Source organism: Lepidothrix coronata, unplaced genomic scaffold (assembly GCF_001604755.1).
Source record: "Lepidothrix coronata isolate B3197 unplaced genomic scaffold, Lepidothrix_coronata-1.0 Scaffold78, whole genome shotgun sequence".
NCBI lineage: Eukaryota > Metazoa > Chordata > Aves > Passeriformes > Pipridae > Lepidothrix > Lepidothrix coronata.
In genome coordinates, this window is record NW_016690258.1 from 3,112,678 (window position 1) to 3,128,613 (window position 15,936).

A 15,936-nucleotide genomic window follows, 5' to 3' on the forward strand; every position below is an offset into this window, starting at 1 on the left:
CCAAACTAAGCAACTCCTCTCCCTGCTTCCCTGCCCACAGGTCACTGAGTTTAAATCCTTGCTGCTGTCACTTTGCTTCTTCCATGGGAACATGCTGGAGAGGAGAAAGTTTGGGCCTCTGGGGTTCAACATCCCCTATGAGTTCACGGACGGAGACCTCCGCATCTGCATCAGTCAGCTGCAAATGTTCTTGAACGAGTATGCAGACATCCCCTACAAGGTAAGAGCTGCCCCTCCTGTGAGGGAACAGGCTCATGATGCATGAGGGGGTTGGAAAGCCATGGTGGGATCCCTCACAGGTTCTCAAGTACACAGCTGGGGAGATCAACTACGGCGGCCGTGTTACCGACGACTGGGACCGGCGCTGCATCATGAGCATTTTGGAAGATTTCTACAAGCCTGAGGTTTTAAATCCTGACTTTGCCTATTCCGAATCAGGCATCTACAAGCAGATCAGTACTTCTTCTGACCTCAATGTAAGTACTCAAGTCACAAATTGCAGCTCATAGACGCAGGGGGATCATCATACTGCACAGGGGTCTCTCCTCCCTGAAACCCCCTGCACTTCCAGTTCTCCGGGGGAATATAAGTTTGTGAGAACCTGGGATCTTCAGCTGCTCTTGGCCTCACAGCCTGTGTGGATTCCTCTCCAGGGCTACCTCCAATATGTCAAGGGCCTGCCGCTCAACGACAGCCCGGAGCTGTTTGGTTTACACGACAACGCCGACATCACCTTCGCTCAGAACGAGACCTTTGCCCTGCTGGGGGCCATTGCGCAGCTGCAACCCAAGACCATCTCACTGGGAGGCCGCAGCAGGGAGGAGGTGGGTGCCCTGATCTCACCAGTGCTCTGGCAGCCAGTGCCCAGTGTGGGCAGTGGCCACAAACACCAGCTGTCAGCAGGTGCTGGGTGCCAGCAGTGGCACTTGGTGTTAGCTCTTCCCCTTCTCAGCAGCCATGGAGCTGGAGTAGAAAGATGCTCACCCACTTGCTGCCTTCCTTCCAGATCGTGGAGGAGACCTCCAAGGACATCTTGGCAAAGCTGCCCGCCCCCATGAACCTGCAGGAGGTGATCCGCAAATACCCACTGCTCTATGAGGAATCCATGAACACAGTGCTGGTGCAGGAGGTGATCAGGTAAAACCCCTGTGGGATCACATCCCAGGGAACAGCAGAGATGGGCAGGCCCCTGCTCCCACCTACCTTTGGGGAACCTCAGTGCTGAGCATGGCAGTGGGGTTGGCAGCCACACTAACAACTGTGTTGTCCAAGCCAGGACCTTTGGCTGATCCCTGTCCTGTGGGGACTGATCCATGATCTGCTACTGTCAGCAGTTCAGCGCTGGGGGCACAGCTATGAGACCCCGTTGAAGAGGAATGGGGCTGGGGGGTTACAGGGAGGAGCTTCACTTGTGTATAGAGATGTCCATACCCTCTCTGGGCAGACATGGGCAATAAATCACTGCACAGAGTTGCTCTGCTTCCTCTGCTCTTTCCCTGTAGGTACAACAAGCTCCTGGAGGAGGTTGCTCAGAGTCTGAATGATTTGCTGAAAGCTCTCAAGGGCTTGGTCGTGATGTCCTCTCGACTGGAGCTGATGGCCAGCAGCTTGTACAACAACACTGTTCCCGAGATATGGAATGCCAAGGTACATGCCCCAGCCAGACCAGCTGCCCACCAGAGCTCACCAAACCAGGGGAATGGGTCACCAGCCACCACCAGTGGACTGGGCTGTGTCACATGCTTGCTCCCCTGGCACAGAGATATCTCCTGCCTAGTGCAGCTCACAGTTCTTCCAGCCCCTGGGCTCTGGGCAGCTGTCACTGACTGTGGCACAAGATCTGGGCTGTCCTTGACTGCATTCAGCACCTCCCTCTGTGGGTGCCCCACAGGCCTATCCGTCGCTGAAGCCCCTGGCATCCTGGGTGAACGACTTGGTGCAGCGCATTGAATTCCTGCAGAACTGGATCAGCCACGGAATCCCCTCCGTGTTCTGGATCAGTGGGTTCTTCTTCCCTCAGGCCTTCCTCACAGGGACACTGCAGAACTTCGCCAGGAAGTCTGTCATCTCCATCGACACCATCTCTTTTAGCTTCAAGGTCAGTAAATCAGGTGGAGGCTTTGGAATTTTTTGGAATCTGCTCCTAGAAGGCCACAAAGGCAGCAGTTTTAACCCTGACCTGCCCAAGAGGTGAAGCCACCAGCTGCACAGCTGCCTATGGACCCATCACTCCCTTTGGGCTTGAATACACCCACCCACACTGCCAGACACCTCCTCAAGGCTGGCAGAGGCTTCTCTGCCTCTCCAGACCTGCTCATGTCCCCCTCCACCAACTCTGTCACAGGCTGCCCCACATGATGTGACCAGCCAAAAAACACAGCCCTGCCCCTCTGAGAGCTGGGGTAGGCTCACCTTTGGCAGTGCTGGCTTAACTAAGAACAGTTTATGAGGCTCCTTAGGGCTGAGCCCCCAGGGACATGCCTTGCCCAAGGGCCCCATGCCCGCTCCCCTGGCAGGTCATGAAGGAGTCGGTGAAGGAGCTGAAGCGCCAGCCCGACATGGGCTGCTACATCTACGGCTTGTTCCTGGAAGGCGCCCGCTGGGACCCCGCGGCGGGTCAGCTGGCAGAGTCCCGGCCCAAGGAGCTCTACACAGAGATGGCCGTCATCTGGCTGCTGCCTGTGGCCAACCGCAAACCTCCAGAGTCCGGCTCCTACCTGTGCCCCATCTACAAGACTCTCACCCGTGCAGGTAGGTGCCCTAAAGGCACATCTCCAGAAGCATGGGAGCTGCAGGAACAGCTAGGAGGGGCAGCCCAGGAGAGGCAGAAGGAGTTCCTCCTGCCATACACCGGCATGGAGTGAGGCACTGTAGGCTGAAGCCATCCAGGGAGACAAAGATTTCTCCTGCTGTGGTTGTGGAGATGGAGCAGCCAGGCACTGTGGCTATGCAGCAGTGCCCCTGGCCAGGCTCCCCACAAGCTCACAAGCCTGTTTCCTCCAGCCCTCCTCAGCCTGTCACCTGGCTCAGGGTGGGGGACAGGGGCTCCTGGATGGGGGTTGCTTGTCCAGGACTCCCCTGTCAGTGTGCAGCAGCACCATCCCCTTGCTTCCCCCATTACAGGCACACTGTCAACAACGGGCCACTCCACCAACTACGTGATTGCTGTGGAGATTCCTACGGATAAGCCACAGAAGCACTGGATCAAACGGGGCACAGCCTTGATCTGTGCCCTGGACTTCTAGCCAGGAGTCCCACCCAGCCCAGGAACCCATTGCAGCTGAGGGTCTCAGCCAGGCCGCTGCCCCCTCTCCTCCTGCCCTCCTCCTACTGAGATGTGTCAATAAATTGAGCCTGACTCCACCAGCAGCACAGGCACACGGTGGTGTTGCACCTCAAGTCTTTACACCTCAGAAGAGCTGCTAGCAGGGGAAAGATGGCCTGGAGCTGGCATTCGGTGCTCCCAGCCACACACCCCCCCCTCCCTTCCCTCGCACACCTCTCCTTTGGCTGGCTGTTACAGGATAGCTTTATTCCTTCAGACAGATCCATTATTTACAGCACTTGATATTAGACACAGCAAGAGACAGAAGGATTTTCTTTCCATCAACAAATACCAAAAGAACTCTTTCATTTCATAGTCAAGATCCGTACACATTTTAAAAAATTCAGTCCTCGCCTGTGGCACCTCCACCACAGGACATCTCTGGAGGGCGGTGTTCACCTCTGACACCTCAGATTTCCACCAGGCTGCTGGGGGGTCAGGCAGGAGAGCATGTGCAGAGCACTGGCAGGAGGCAGTGGGAAAGAGGCAGCCAGGCTGCACCAGCAAGCTCTGGTTAGCAGCCAGCCAGAGGCTTGGGGAGGAGGAGCAGGAGGCTCCCTCCACTGCTGTCCCCATCCCACCTCCACCACTGCAGCAACCAGCTGCCTCTCCCCATGCTGAGAGGCTTCACTGAGCCACATCCAGCATCCACCCTGGTGCTGTGCCCAGCAGCACCAGGCCACCCTAAGAACCTGGTCTGTTCATACATAATTCATGGAGTTTCTCTAGGGACTAGAACAATCCCTCGTGACCTACAGGCACTGCCAGGGCCACGGGGCTGGTCCCAAGGGGAGCAGCCATGGCAGCAGAGCCATGGGCCACCCCCAGCACCACCACGGAGGGCTGGGCACAAGGCCCAGCTCCAGGGACGAGCCCGCCCACGCTCACTCAGCAAGAGATCTGCCATGGCCCACCAGGGAGAAGCTACACTGGGGTGGTATCACCATCCCCAGGAGCCCGGGCAGCACTGGGCACTGGGACAGTGCAGTGCGGGGTGGGTGCAGAAGGGGCTCTGTCCCAGAGCCACCTTGCTCAGAATGGCCAAAGCCTGGGTTAGGACAAAAAATGAGTTTGGGGAAGGGAGGGAGAAGGATAGAAAACACAGACATGAATGGCCCAGGGAAGCACAGAGCTGAAGGCCTGGATGCAGGAGGACACAAGCCACAGCCAGCTGTGGCCAGCACAGCCCCACGTGGGCATTGCCAGCATTCCCACACTACCAGACCCACCACCAGCTGGGTGGGCTCCTTCCTTCCCATCACAGTCCTCAGCCACGGCGCTGAGACACAGCCCCACGGCGTCTGGGCACTGCCATGGCATGGTCAGGCAGCTGGGGCACTCTGGATTGCCGTCTGCTGCAGGGACTCCTCGAGACATATTCCTGCCCTTCACTGCTCAGGTGCAGAGGAAAACCCAATTTCCATTTGTCCCCAGGCTCCACCTCTGCCGAGGGCTTGTCACTGTGGTCCCTCTTCCTTGGGCAAAGGGTAGTAGATCCAAGTGTCATCGCCCAAAGGCACAAAGCCCCAGCTGCTGTTTCTCACAGTCTTGGCTTCCCAGCTACTGGCGCTTGGCTTTGTACGGGCGGGAGCGTTTCCGGCGGTCCGGCTTCCTCTGCTTGTGCAGGCGGCCGATGCTGACTCCCTGCCGCCTGCGGACCGAGATGTTCTGCTCCACAAGGCTGGCCAGCATGCCTGCAGGGACAGCACACAGACATGGGCCTGGAGGGTTGGAATTACCTCCCTCCCTCCCTCACCCAAAACCCAGCAGTAGGCACCTCCTGAGACTATGAATCGAGACACACAGCAGAGACCTGGCTCCCTGGAGTGAGTGCGACCCTGTGTTCCCCAGGCCAGGCAGAAACAGGGAGCCAGGCAGGGTGAGCTTCCCAGGCTCCCAGCTGCTGCTCCCTAGCTGAACCCAAACCCCACTCCCCATCCCCTCAGCTGCACAGCACAGCTCACCTTCCTGGGCCAGCATGGAGATGAAGGTACAGATGAACTCATCGTAGTTGTGGGTTCTCCTCTGGTCATCAATCTACAAAGAGACAAATCCACAAGTGAGTGGCAGGGAGAAAGGAGAGTTCATGCCTAACAGGACAAAGAACTGGCTTGCCTGGCCTAACCCACAGGCCAAGGAGACCAGAGCAGGAAGGGACCCACTTCCCAGCCTAGCCTGGGCCAGTGCACAACTGGGACTGTCTCCATCCCCGTTCAGATGCCAGCTTTTTCCATAAAGGGCAGCTGGGAAGAGGTAAAGGTTGGCAGGGCAGGAATCCTGCCAGGCCTTGGGGCAGACTGCCCCCTTCCTCCTGTCAGTGCTGATGTTCAGCTGTGGCACAGCCCAGCGCTTCACCACCCTCCTCAGTGCTGCCCCAGGGCTGTGGTCTGCCCTGGCTGGAGCCCTGCCCCGCTGGGCTGTTTGGTAGTGAGGAAGGGACCCTGAATGCTCCCCATGGCCATTCTCAGCTGGACCACTCTCCCTCCATTTTTACATAAAAACAACCCAGACAGAAACCTTTGGGGAGCAAAATCAGCAACACAAACAAGCCATCAACACACCTTGAATTTCTTCCTCTTCTCCACCTCCTCCTTCAGGCAGGCCTCGTAGTTTGCAATCTCTGCCTCCACACACTTCAGCAGCGCCAGCAGCTCCTACCAGTATCAAGCAGACAAAATGTGAGCACAGACCCAGCCACAGCCCAGGAGCCAGCAGGGCGAGCTGGCAGGTGTTCCTCTCTGCACTGGGAAAGGGAGGATTCAACAAAGGAAAAACACACGCCAAGGGAAAACAAAGAGAGATCAGTTCATTGTAGGGAATTCGGTACGGCAGGTCCCAGGGGAGCTGGGTTCTGCCTCAGCCCCATTGTACCTGGTTCTGGGACAGAGGGAAGGGATGAGTAACACCCCAGGGGCTGCTTCCCCTCAAAATCCATAGACTTCCCTTTTGAGTGGCAGTTTCTAGCCAGCTCTCCTCCCCTGGCAAACTTTTGCTGCCTGAGCCTGGTCCTATCCCTGGCTGGAGGGCACAGACAGGCCGTGAAGTCACCAGCAGGCTGGGATTTGGGGACGCAGGCTCTCACCAGCCCCTGACCCGGAGGAGAGCACAGCAGGCTGAACGTCTCAGCTGCAGAGACAGGGGCTGTGCCCACTGCTCAGGCAAAGGTCCCCGACACGACAAGTAAAACCTGCACTGCCCTGTGCCCTGAGGCTCGGCTGCGACGACACGCGAGCGGGACAGCGTGCACATGCGGTTCGGTCACTGCCAGCGCCGCTGCGCCTCCGGCTGAGCTCCACGCTCCCAGGGCTGTCGCAGCACAAAACTCACCTTGGGAGAATACTTTTCCCCCCCAGGGTGATCACTGGTCCTGCCAAGTCCCACCTTCTCTTTGCTGTCACTGGCCTCACTGCCCTCCTTCTCCTCCAGTTTGATCGCGACCGGGGCCTCTTCACCGGGTTTAATGGAAGAGGGGGAGCCTTTCCCCCCATCTGCACAGAGGGTAAGGAAGCATCAGGAGCCATCACAAAGGACTGGCACCCACTCCCGAAATCCAAGGACACCTTCCTGTCACTGCAGGGGAGATGCCACCCCCACAGAAGCTGGCAGGCACCTACCTGCAGCAGCCAGTGGGCAGAACACGCCGTCCTCGGTGAGGTGCAGCAGCCCGGAGCTGACGATGGGCCCCAGGTCCCTGACGGCCCGGTTGTAGCGCAGGCAGTCGACACGCAGCAGCCCGTCCTCCTCCCCAAAGAGCACCTTGGAGATGTGGGAGGTGACGGGGCTGGAGGGGCGCGTGGGGTTGGCCGAGCGGATCGGGGAGCGCAGCGGGGAGTTGAAGGCGCTGCCGATCTCGGAGGCGGTGTCTGTGCTCTCGTTGCTCGGGGTGGGAGAGGGCTGGGAGTGGGTGACCACGGCCACGGCAGCACCCCCGCCACTCGTCTTGATGGACAAGGGAATGGAAAGATCCTTTTGAGACTCCTTCAGCTTCTCAGCAAGGACGTTGATGGTGTTGGGCTGGAGGACAGAGAGCTGGCCATCCGCAGCCCCCGCCACATGCTCTTGCTTCACCTGCCCTTTCCTCTTGTACCTGCCCAGGAACACAGCAGGGAAGGTGAGTAGCTGGTAGAAGAAGGTGGGGGCCCAGCACAGCCACTGCCAGCTCTGCATTCAGCAGTCTAGGCTGCCTGCTGGGATGAAACAAGGCCTGAAACATTTCTAGGTCACCCCCAGTGCCACCAGCTTCTCAGCAGCATACCACCACCACTGACTCCTCAGTCCCAGGGACCCCTACACAGCCAGGGGTTACAGGGTGCTGCATACCCCTGCTCTTCTTCCAAAGCCCTAAAAGCACCCTTGCTATGACCCCACCTTACTGGCCTGAGAACAGTCTGAGCACACCAACACTGTCACCAGGAGATGAACTGGCAGCTGTTCCTCAAAGCCTCAAAGCCTGATGCCAATACATAGTTACACCCAGGGCAGCTGAAATTCAGGGTTGGTTGTGAAGAGCTACAGAAGGGCTACACAAAATCCAGTGAGTGAGCAGTGAAATAGCAGATGAAGAGGAGAACACAACTATCAATGCTCAGGAAAGAGATATGGAAGTCCCTGTTGGCAGTTCTGCAAATGTCAGCTCTCTGGCCCCTGCCCTCAGCTCAAGCTGAGGCTGAGTTGGTGTTACTCACCTGATGGCTGAGTTGGTGTTACGAACTTCCTCCTCATCATCATCATCATAGTCATCCTCATCATCCGAGTACTGCTGGTGCTGTCGGACTGGGACCCGGTTGCGACCCACTCCTGCTGCCAGGTCTTCCTCCTCCTGCAAAACACCATTGCTGAAGGCCTGCTGGCAGTGGGGCCAAAAGGAAGAGCCCAGTGGACACATCCTTGGTCCAGACCAACACCAGGACTCATCCCTTTTGAGAGGAGACAGGGATCCTTCCCCCTGCTCGCTCAGCTGACCCATGTTAACACTAACATCCTTTGCCAGGTCAGTCTTTATTGACTCTCTCCCCTTCCAGCCTGGGTTAGTGCCAGGGCAGGCAGGCTTGGGCCAGGCTTAGGCCAGCTGACAGCCACAGTCCCACAGAGCTCCAGCCTACCTGCATGGGGGACTTGGCATAGTTGTGGTTATCCAGGAAAGCTGGCAGCCTCTGCACGATGGGGTTGGGGTTCCCTGGAGGTGCCCCGTTGATGCCGCACACTGATGTCTTTGGCCCCGGTTTGGCTTTGTTGGATGGGCTCTGCGTGGCCACAGGGTGGCCCTGGCTGGGGGGCTCATCAGTGCCATCTGCCACACAAGCACAGCACAGCCTTTCATCACCAGCACTGTCACCTCCTACTCCCTGTCCTCTTGCCCACCCCACAGAAGAGCTCTTATGCTCCATCACACCATCATCCCCATCTCCAGCTGTCACCAGTGTCCCCAAGCTTAAGCCTCCCACTTTGAAGCTCCACTGGTATGGGGGCCTACCTGGGTGGGTGGTCTCTGGAGTCACAGTCTTGCTGCTGGCTGGCTTTGCCTCTTCAGGAGGTTGAGACTCTTGAGACTTCTGGGTCTGTATCAGCTCAGGCTGAGTTACTCGGATAAGCTTGAAGGCAAATGACAGACAGAAAGTGAATGCTGGATTGGGGTGACCCAAACCACATCCCTCCCATTCCAGCAGTGCAGAGCCTGTGAGGGGGAGCAAACCACTGAGAATCCAGGTGCACAACCAACAGTGCCATGGTGAGCCACCTCCCACATGAGCAGCAAAAGGCCAAGCAGCAAGGCTGGTTATCTCCTCTTCCCACAAGCCATTTCCCAAGGCCAAACAAAACCCCAAAATTCAGGGCCCCTGTAACACAGGGAGATGCTCTACAAACAGCCTATTCCCACCCCAGGCTTGCCCCCCCTCAGGGCCTGGGCTGTCCTACCTGCTGCAAGGCCTCCAGCACAGTCTGGCGGTTCATCTTCAGGATGTGCAGTTTGGACTCGTACTTCATCCTGCGGTCGGGCACCACGGCCATCAGGTTGAAGCGGATGTCGTGGTAGGGCTCCCTGTGGGAAGGGCCAGTGGGCTCAGCCGTGGGCCAGCAGTGACAGCCTGTCCCCCAGCACAGGGCAGTAGGCTGCTAGCCCCACCCCTATCTCCTGCCTGGGCTTTTAACACTGACACACCCGAGGCTTCTCCCCAAAACCAAGTCAAACCACACACTGGCTGATGAAGCAGAGCAAGGTTGCTTCAGTCACCACACAAAACATCCCTCACACTCACTGGTGGGGTAAGGTGGAAAGGGACCTGAGGAAGTCATCTGCTTCAGCAGGATTCACCCAGTGCTTGTAACCAGGACCACAACCAGAAAGCTTTTGTGTATCTCCAAGGATGGAGACTCCACATCATCTCTGGGCAACCTGTGCCACTGTTCAGTCACTCTCATGCCCAAGCATCCCAGAGGCCCATCTCAAGGTCAGAAGCACCATTCCTTCTCCTATGGACTCCAGCTAACAGAGGCCTTGTTAGACCACTCATACACTGTGCAGCCATTTGCAGGGACTCTGCATCACACAGAGAATGCAGCTTCTCTGTGTGCTCTGTGGGCAAGAGAAGGCAACGAGGCAGAGCACCTGCACATTCTCCACCCCTACTTGCACAGCTTGCTGTTCAGAGACCACAGCAGAAACAATCCAGGGGAAAATGGCAGGGGGCTGGTGCCCACCCCATGGCTCGGGAGATTACCCTGCAGTGGCCAGGCCAATGCGCTCCATGATCACTCTCCTGGCTTTGTCCGTCCATTCCTCGTCCTCAGCCCATGGCCCTGTGATAACAAGACATAGCTGGACTTGGCAGAGAAGGCCAAGGCTCCTGCTTCAGACTCACAGAGCAGATCCTGCCTTCCCCACCAAAGGCAATCCCATGGCTCCCTTACATACAAGGGGGCAAGTCAGCAAGGGGCCCAGGAGGCAGAAGGACTATGTGTCAGCCTGTACACGAAGTGGTACCTTACCAAAGGGCCTGACACACAGAAACTAAGTCCTAGCAGGGATAAATGTTTGAAAGGCAGAACTGAGCAGTCATGTTGTAAAAGAAGGGAGTAACCTGGGCAGCTTGCTGGGATCTGTGTTGGGACCTGGTGCCTCAACACACAATGGTTATTTGGCACAAGGAGAAAGTGAGAAATTGTCCTTGTGATACCACATTATTTCAGATAATTTCAGATATCTCAGTACCTTGTGACCCTGAGCAAGTGGAGACAAAAATGGCAAGGCTGAAAAAGCAATGCAACATATTTAGAAACAACTGCCTTCTAGGCACAGTTCCCAGCACCGTGCACAGGCTCCAAAATGAGCTATCAAAACTCAGGACAAATCTGGGAGCCATCGGAATGATTCTCCACTAACATCAGCTAACACTAAGCAGCAATGAAAAGCAATACATTTGGACACACCAGGGTGCTGTTCACCTGTGTCAACGGGGAGGGGCAGGCGGGCTCTTACCGTGGTCAATGGGATAGACCTTCAGCCCGTCCAGCTCAAAGAGCCGCCCCTTGATGGGGACGTAACTGACAAAGTGAAAAGCCTCCATGGTCCGCACGGCGCTGATCCCATTCTGCTTCTCCGGCAGGTGCCGTGGCTCCGGCCTGGGAGGGAAGAGAGGTCAGTGGAGAGTCTGTTCCTCCAGTGAGAGGGACCTGGAGGCACCCACCCCTCACTCACCTGGCATGGCTGTTGTGGGCCTTGGCCAGCTCCGGGGCGTTGCCGATGGCATAGCCTTTGCTCTGCAGCCAACAGCAAGAGAGGAGAACAGCTGAGAAGTGACAGGAGACAAACAAAATGCTTCGCCCACTCCCTCCGTCCATCCACACACAGGACCAGGACAACTTCCAGGCACAAACTCAATTTCTACTGAAGAAATTACAGCTCTCAGAGAGAAACACAGACTTCATAATAGGTCTGAATGGAGGAGAAAGGATTTTGAACATAGGGAGTAACATGACAGAAGGCTCAGAGCTGTGCCCAGCCTGGGGACCAAGGCTCTGAGCAAGGCAAGGCAGGGTGATGAGAGAGAAGAGGCAATCCTGCTGCAGCCTGCAGCCACGGAGGGCAGGGAAGGAGCCAGCTCGACAGAGCATCACCCCGAGAGGACAGTGAGAGGCAGAATCACATGCACCAGCCCTGCCCACCCACCCCCTACCTCAGGGCTAAAGCCTTTGGTGAAATCCTTCATGCGGCTCAGCGTGGGGCCCAGGTCAACATTGTTGCAGTTCAGGAGGACGCTCAGCAGGGCATGGGTGGCACAGGAATTGGGGATCAGCTGGAGGGTGACACAAGGACCAGCTTAACCAGCAGGAACAAAGCAGCCCTTCAACAACCCCTCAGCATGGATATCAATTGAAAAGTACTGACAAGAACCATTTGTGAGAGCAGCAACCCAGTCTTGGCTCTGGATGGAAGGAGGGTGGTCAGTCTCACTTAGCGAGTCACACCGTGCCCCATGAGCTCACAGCTCAGGCCACAGCCTCCCAGCCCTCACTGCATTCTCTCCAACCTGGAGCTCATTGAAGACACTCCTGGGAAAGAGGTGCTGCCCCATGACCAGCAAGAGCAGTGCAGCCTCTCAGTACCACACTGCTGCCCCGAGGTGCCACAGCAGACACCCCCACACACCCTTTTCCCTCACCTGGTGAGCAAAGAACATGTTATTAACGATGTCATCGTCGATCACCGACGTCTCATCCACCAGCGTGGAGACCTTCCGGCGGGATCTGCGCTCCTCAATCCACTTGAACAGGAAGATGAACCCATACACAGGGCTGAGGAGAGAAGTCGGCAGCTGTGGCACCTTGGACCAACCACAGCAGGGGTCTGCCCTGCCCAGCGCCAGAAACCTTCTGTTTCAAACCACAGGCAGAGCAAAGACAGGGAGGAAAAGCAGAACCACCACCCCTGGCACAATCCCCTCAGCCCAGCCCACATTACTGAGGACACCTCCTGTGCTGATGCTCCAGGCTCAGCCAACAATCAAGCTTGAAAATTTTGGGGTTTGACAAGTCTTAAGAGCCTGAAGACAAAGAAAAGGGAAATTCCTCTCTGGACACTGATTGACCTGCAGAACAGTGCCTGACCACCAAATGACCTCTCCTTTACACCCATCTTCATTCTCAGAAGGAGTTCAGCAATGGCTTTTAAGAAGCAACAGTCTCAAAGCCATTTCACAGCACTGGGACAGGGAGAAATCCCATGCTGCAAGAACACTGGTGGGCACTGCACTTCATGGGGAGAGAGAGACGAATCCCTTGTAGTGTGTCCCACACCTGCCCCAAACCTGACAAAGCCCTCCTAGTCCATCACGTACAGCAGTGACCTCCATGACTCAGATGAGCTCACACAGCCCCTCTGAATGCCTAGTGATGAGTTCCCAGGTCCACAGACCATTCCACTTCACAAAACTCACACTCTGAGGCCTCTGACTTACCCTTGGCATTTGCTCTGCAGATCATAAATCTCTTCAACCTGTACTCCCTTGACCCCTGCAGACAAAGGGCAGAAGATAGTGTAAAGCCCACCAGAAAGGACGGGGTAATGTCAGGCATAAAACTGACTTCAAAGAAAGGCTTCTTGGACTCACCAAAATCTTCCACCAGGAGTGTGAAAAGACCTGGAAAGGAACAAAACCTACAGGTTACTTCTGACTGAAGAAGGCAGAAGGAAACCAGCTGCCACTGTCCCCCGAAGGTCCCACATGGTCCCAGGCGACGGCACAGCTGGAAAGCCCACGGCAGAGCAGCACCAGGATCACACTGAGTCCCAGCAGCAGGGATGTTGAGTCCTGGCTCTGACTACCTTCATCCCTCCATCCCAATTTATCACCCTCTTCCTCCAGAGGATCTGAACTAGCCCTCTCCTGCCAGAGCCCAGTGCAGCCAGACCCACCTTGGGCACCCTGACCCACTGCGGGTGACCGGCCAAGAAGTAAATCCCCATTGTGAGCAGCAGCAGGGAGCACCTGAACAGCACACACGCTTTCAACCAGAGGGAAAAATGGCTGAGTAGATCTTAGGAGATTTTAAAGGAAGATAATTTCTGTTCTTGTTAGTGAAAGACAGGCAGTGAAAGGAAAGCAGCTCACAGCAACAAGACTGCAAGGAAGTCCAAGGGCCGAAAGGCTCATCTTCATTTCTCTCTTTCTTGGGGGACCAAATCTAAGAGCCTGTCTCCAGTGACTACAAAATTTCCTGTCCAGGAGGACATAACCAGGGACACAGAGACAACAGCAAGGTGACCAAAGAATTATCAGACATCAGCAACTGAGTGGCAGCTGCCACTATGATGCCGCAGCAAAGCAGTCAGACCGATTTCCAGGCAGTCACCCTGCACATGGAGTGAGTGAGCTCGAGACTGGAATAACAAAACTGCTTCTTTATCTCCCACATAAAGGCTGCTGAAAGCCTGGGAGGAAGTCCAGGGAATACCAATAAGAAGGATTAAATCCTGAGAAACATCCCTGTAAGCAACAGATTTAAGGACCCTGAAGTAAGTAGCTCAGTTAAGAAGTGAAGAGCCCAAGAAGCTTCCACACCAAAGTTAAAATTATTAAAACAAGGAGAAAACTTCTGGGAGCAAAAAGTCTTCCTTAATTTAGCAGAAAACTTCTTATTTCTTACAAAATTGTCAATGGGAAGAAATATGTTGCAGAAATAATGTGCTTCAAACCAGAGAGAGCCTGCTCCCCCCGTGCCACACCATCGCACCAAATCCTGGCGCCGTCCTGGTCCTTTCCAACCCTCCCTTCTTCTCCAATTGCATTACCTCAGCATCCCTGAAATGCACGGTCCTGCTGCTGCCATCACTCCTGGAACACCCAAACCCCCATCTCAAATTATTTGGGTCACCTGGGACACGATCTGGTATCCACAAGCACACACAGCAAACACCAGCAGCCTGGGTGTTCCCAAGGCTCCCCTCTCCACCCAAACCTGGATCTCCCGACCCTTCCTGATCAGAAAAGCACCCAAAGATCCCAATCCCAAGCCCCGTGGCAAGGGCTGGGCAGCTCATGGGATGTGCTGAAGGCTGAGAGCAGCACATTGGTCACTCCTAACAGCTGTCTTAGCTGCCACCTTTGCAACAGAACTGCCACATCCCAAAGGAAACCCTCCTCTGCACCAACAGGTTATCTCCCAAGCAAATCTTCCCTCCCAGCTATAAGAATCCAAACCATGCCCTGTCTTCAGCTTTGCTGTGGTGAAGATGGAGTGGATGGGAATGATTTCAGCAGTTCCCAAGCACCAGTAAAGAGGACAAAGAGCAGCAAAGCCCAGCATGACTTGGAACAGACAGACAGAATCCTTCACTGAGCACAGGAGACCAGTGTAATTCCAGAGATCCAATTTCCTCACTCACAGCCTCAAAAACTCACCACCCCATCCCACAGAGCAGCTCCTACTGCAGCAACTCAGCAGTGTCAAAACAATACTCAGACAATGCCCCTGCACACACCAGCTCTGGCCCCCAAATCCCAACCTGTGAAACAATTTCAGGACTCCATCACAGAATCCACCTTCTCCAACACAGGAGGGAGATGCCTGTGATCCTTCTGCTCCACTCTGGGCTTTGCAGCACCTTTCCTGGACTCCCTGGGGGAGAGGGTGTGACTCTGCACAGCCATGGCAGGGTGTGACACACACAAGGGGGACACCCCCCCCCATGTGCTCCACGTGACACGGGGTATCCTTAGTCCCCTGAAATCTCCAGCCAGGGCCGTTCCTGCAGCACAGGCCATTCCACACACTCCCCCTCACCTGTGTTTCAGTGATATTCCAGGGTGTGTTTGCAAACAACAGGAATGCCTCATGCTGCACCTCACGGTGTTGCAGATGTTTCCCACAGAGACCCCCAGGTTTGTCATCACACACACACACACAGAGTGTCTGGGGCACCACCACACCTTGTGTACAGGTGCCCCCTGAGCCCAGGCCCCACTCTGACCCTTCGTAGTGCTCCTGCAGCCCCATCCACCCCATCCCTGCCCTCCACACACCTGCACTCCCATACCCAGCCTGCCCTGCACCCCCTTAACCTCTCCCTGACCCACCCATGGGCTCTGTAAGCCCCCACAGTCCCCCTTCCCTGAAGGCCCCGCACCCCCTACACCCTCACCTGCCTTTCCAACCCTCCGCCCCAGGTATCCTCTTGGCACCTCTGCCCTCCCTGCAACCCCTTTCCAGCCTTTGTTCCCATTCCACACCCTCCCACAACTCCTGCTCCTCCTACTTCGGCCCTGCACCCCACAACCCTCCCCAGGCATCTCCCCACACACACAGCCCCCCAAAGCTCCACCTGTGCACCCCACACCCTCCAAAACCGCATCCCACACTCCCAGCCCCCCAAACTTCCACCTGTGCACCCCAGACGCCCCAAACTTCCACCTGTGCACCCCACTCCCCCAACATTCCACCTGTGCACCCCACATGCCCTGCCCGCCCCTCAGGGCCCGCCGGCCTCTCCCCCACGCACCCCCCCAGCCCAGGCCCCGCTCCCCGCGCGCCCCTCAGAGCCCCCTGGCCGCCGCGGCCCGTCTCTGGGAGCCCCCCCCGGCCACCCCCCAGCCCGCCACTCACTGTGGGAACTC

At 56.4% G+C, this 15,936-nt stretch overlaps 2 protein-coding genes across 2 annotated transcripts in view; one reads left to right on the forward strand and one right to left on the reverse strand.

Moving 5' to 3' along the window:
• The window catches only part of DNAH1 (dynein axonemal heavy chain 1), a 90,716-nt gene extending 85,109 nt beyond the window's left edge, over window positions 1-5,607 (forward strand). The window contains 9 exon segments of the mRNA XM_017819972.1: window positions 41-220; window positions 300-476; window positions 654-824; window positions 1,007-1,137; window positions 1,503-1,647; window positions 1,892-2,098; window positions 2,517-2,751; window positions 3,124-3,337; window positions 5,598-5,607. Of these exon segments, the coding sequence (XP_017675461.1) occupies window positions 41-220; window positions 300-476; window positions 654-824; window positions 1,007-1,137; window positions 1,503-1,647; window positions 1,892-2,098; window positions 2,517-2,751; window positions 3,124-3,245 (1,368 nt within the window). The 3' untranslated portion in view covers window positions 3,246-3,337; window positions 5,598-5,607.
• The window catches only part of BAP1 (BRCA1 associated protein 1), a 15,832-nt gene continuing 3,401 nt past the window's right edge, over window positions 3,506-15,936 (reverse strand). The window contains exons 2-17 of the mRNA XM_017819844.1: window positions 12,934-12,963; window positions 12,781-12,835; window positions 11,986-12,118; window positions 11,500-11,619; window positions 11,022-11,083; window positions 10,803-10,945; window positions 10,045-10,123; window positions 9,242-9,365; window positions 8,799-8,916; window positions 8,428-8,615; window positions 8,011-8,144; window positions 6,940-7,412; window positions 6,653-6,813; window positions 5,887-5,979; window positions 5,290-5,362; window positions 3,506-5,019 (exon numbers count right to left, since the gene is read on the reverse strand). Of these exons, the coding sequence (XP_017675333.1) occupies window positions 4,886-5,019; window positions 5,290-5,362; window positions 5,887-5,979; window positions 6,653-6,813; window positions 6,940-7,412; window positions 8,011-8,144; window positions 8,428-8,615; window positions 8,799-8,916; window positions 9,242-9,365; window positions 10,045-10,123; window positions 10,803-10,945; window positions 11,022-11,083; window positions 11,500-11,619; window positions 11,986-12,118; window positions 12,781-12,835; window positions 12,934-12,963 (2,120 nt within the window). The 3' untranslated portion in view covers window positions 3,506-4,885. The remainder of the gene's footprint in view (window positions 5,020-5,289; window positions 5,363-5,886; window positions 5,980-6,652; window positions 6,814-6,939; window positions 7,413-8,010; window positions 8,145-8,427; window positions 8,616-8,798; window positions 8,917-9,241; window positions 9,366-10,044; window positions 10,124-10,802; window positions 10,946-11,021; window positions 11,084-11,499; window positions 11,620-11,985; window positions 12,119-12,780; window positions 12,836-12,933; window positions 12,964-15,936) is intronic.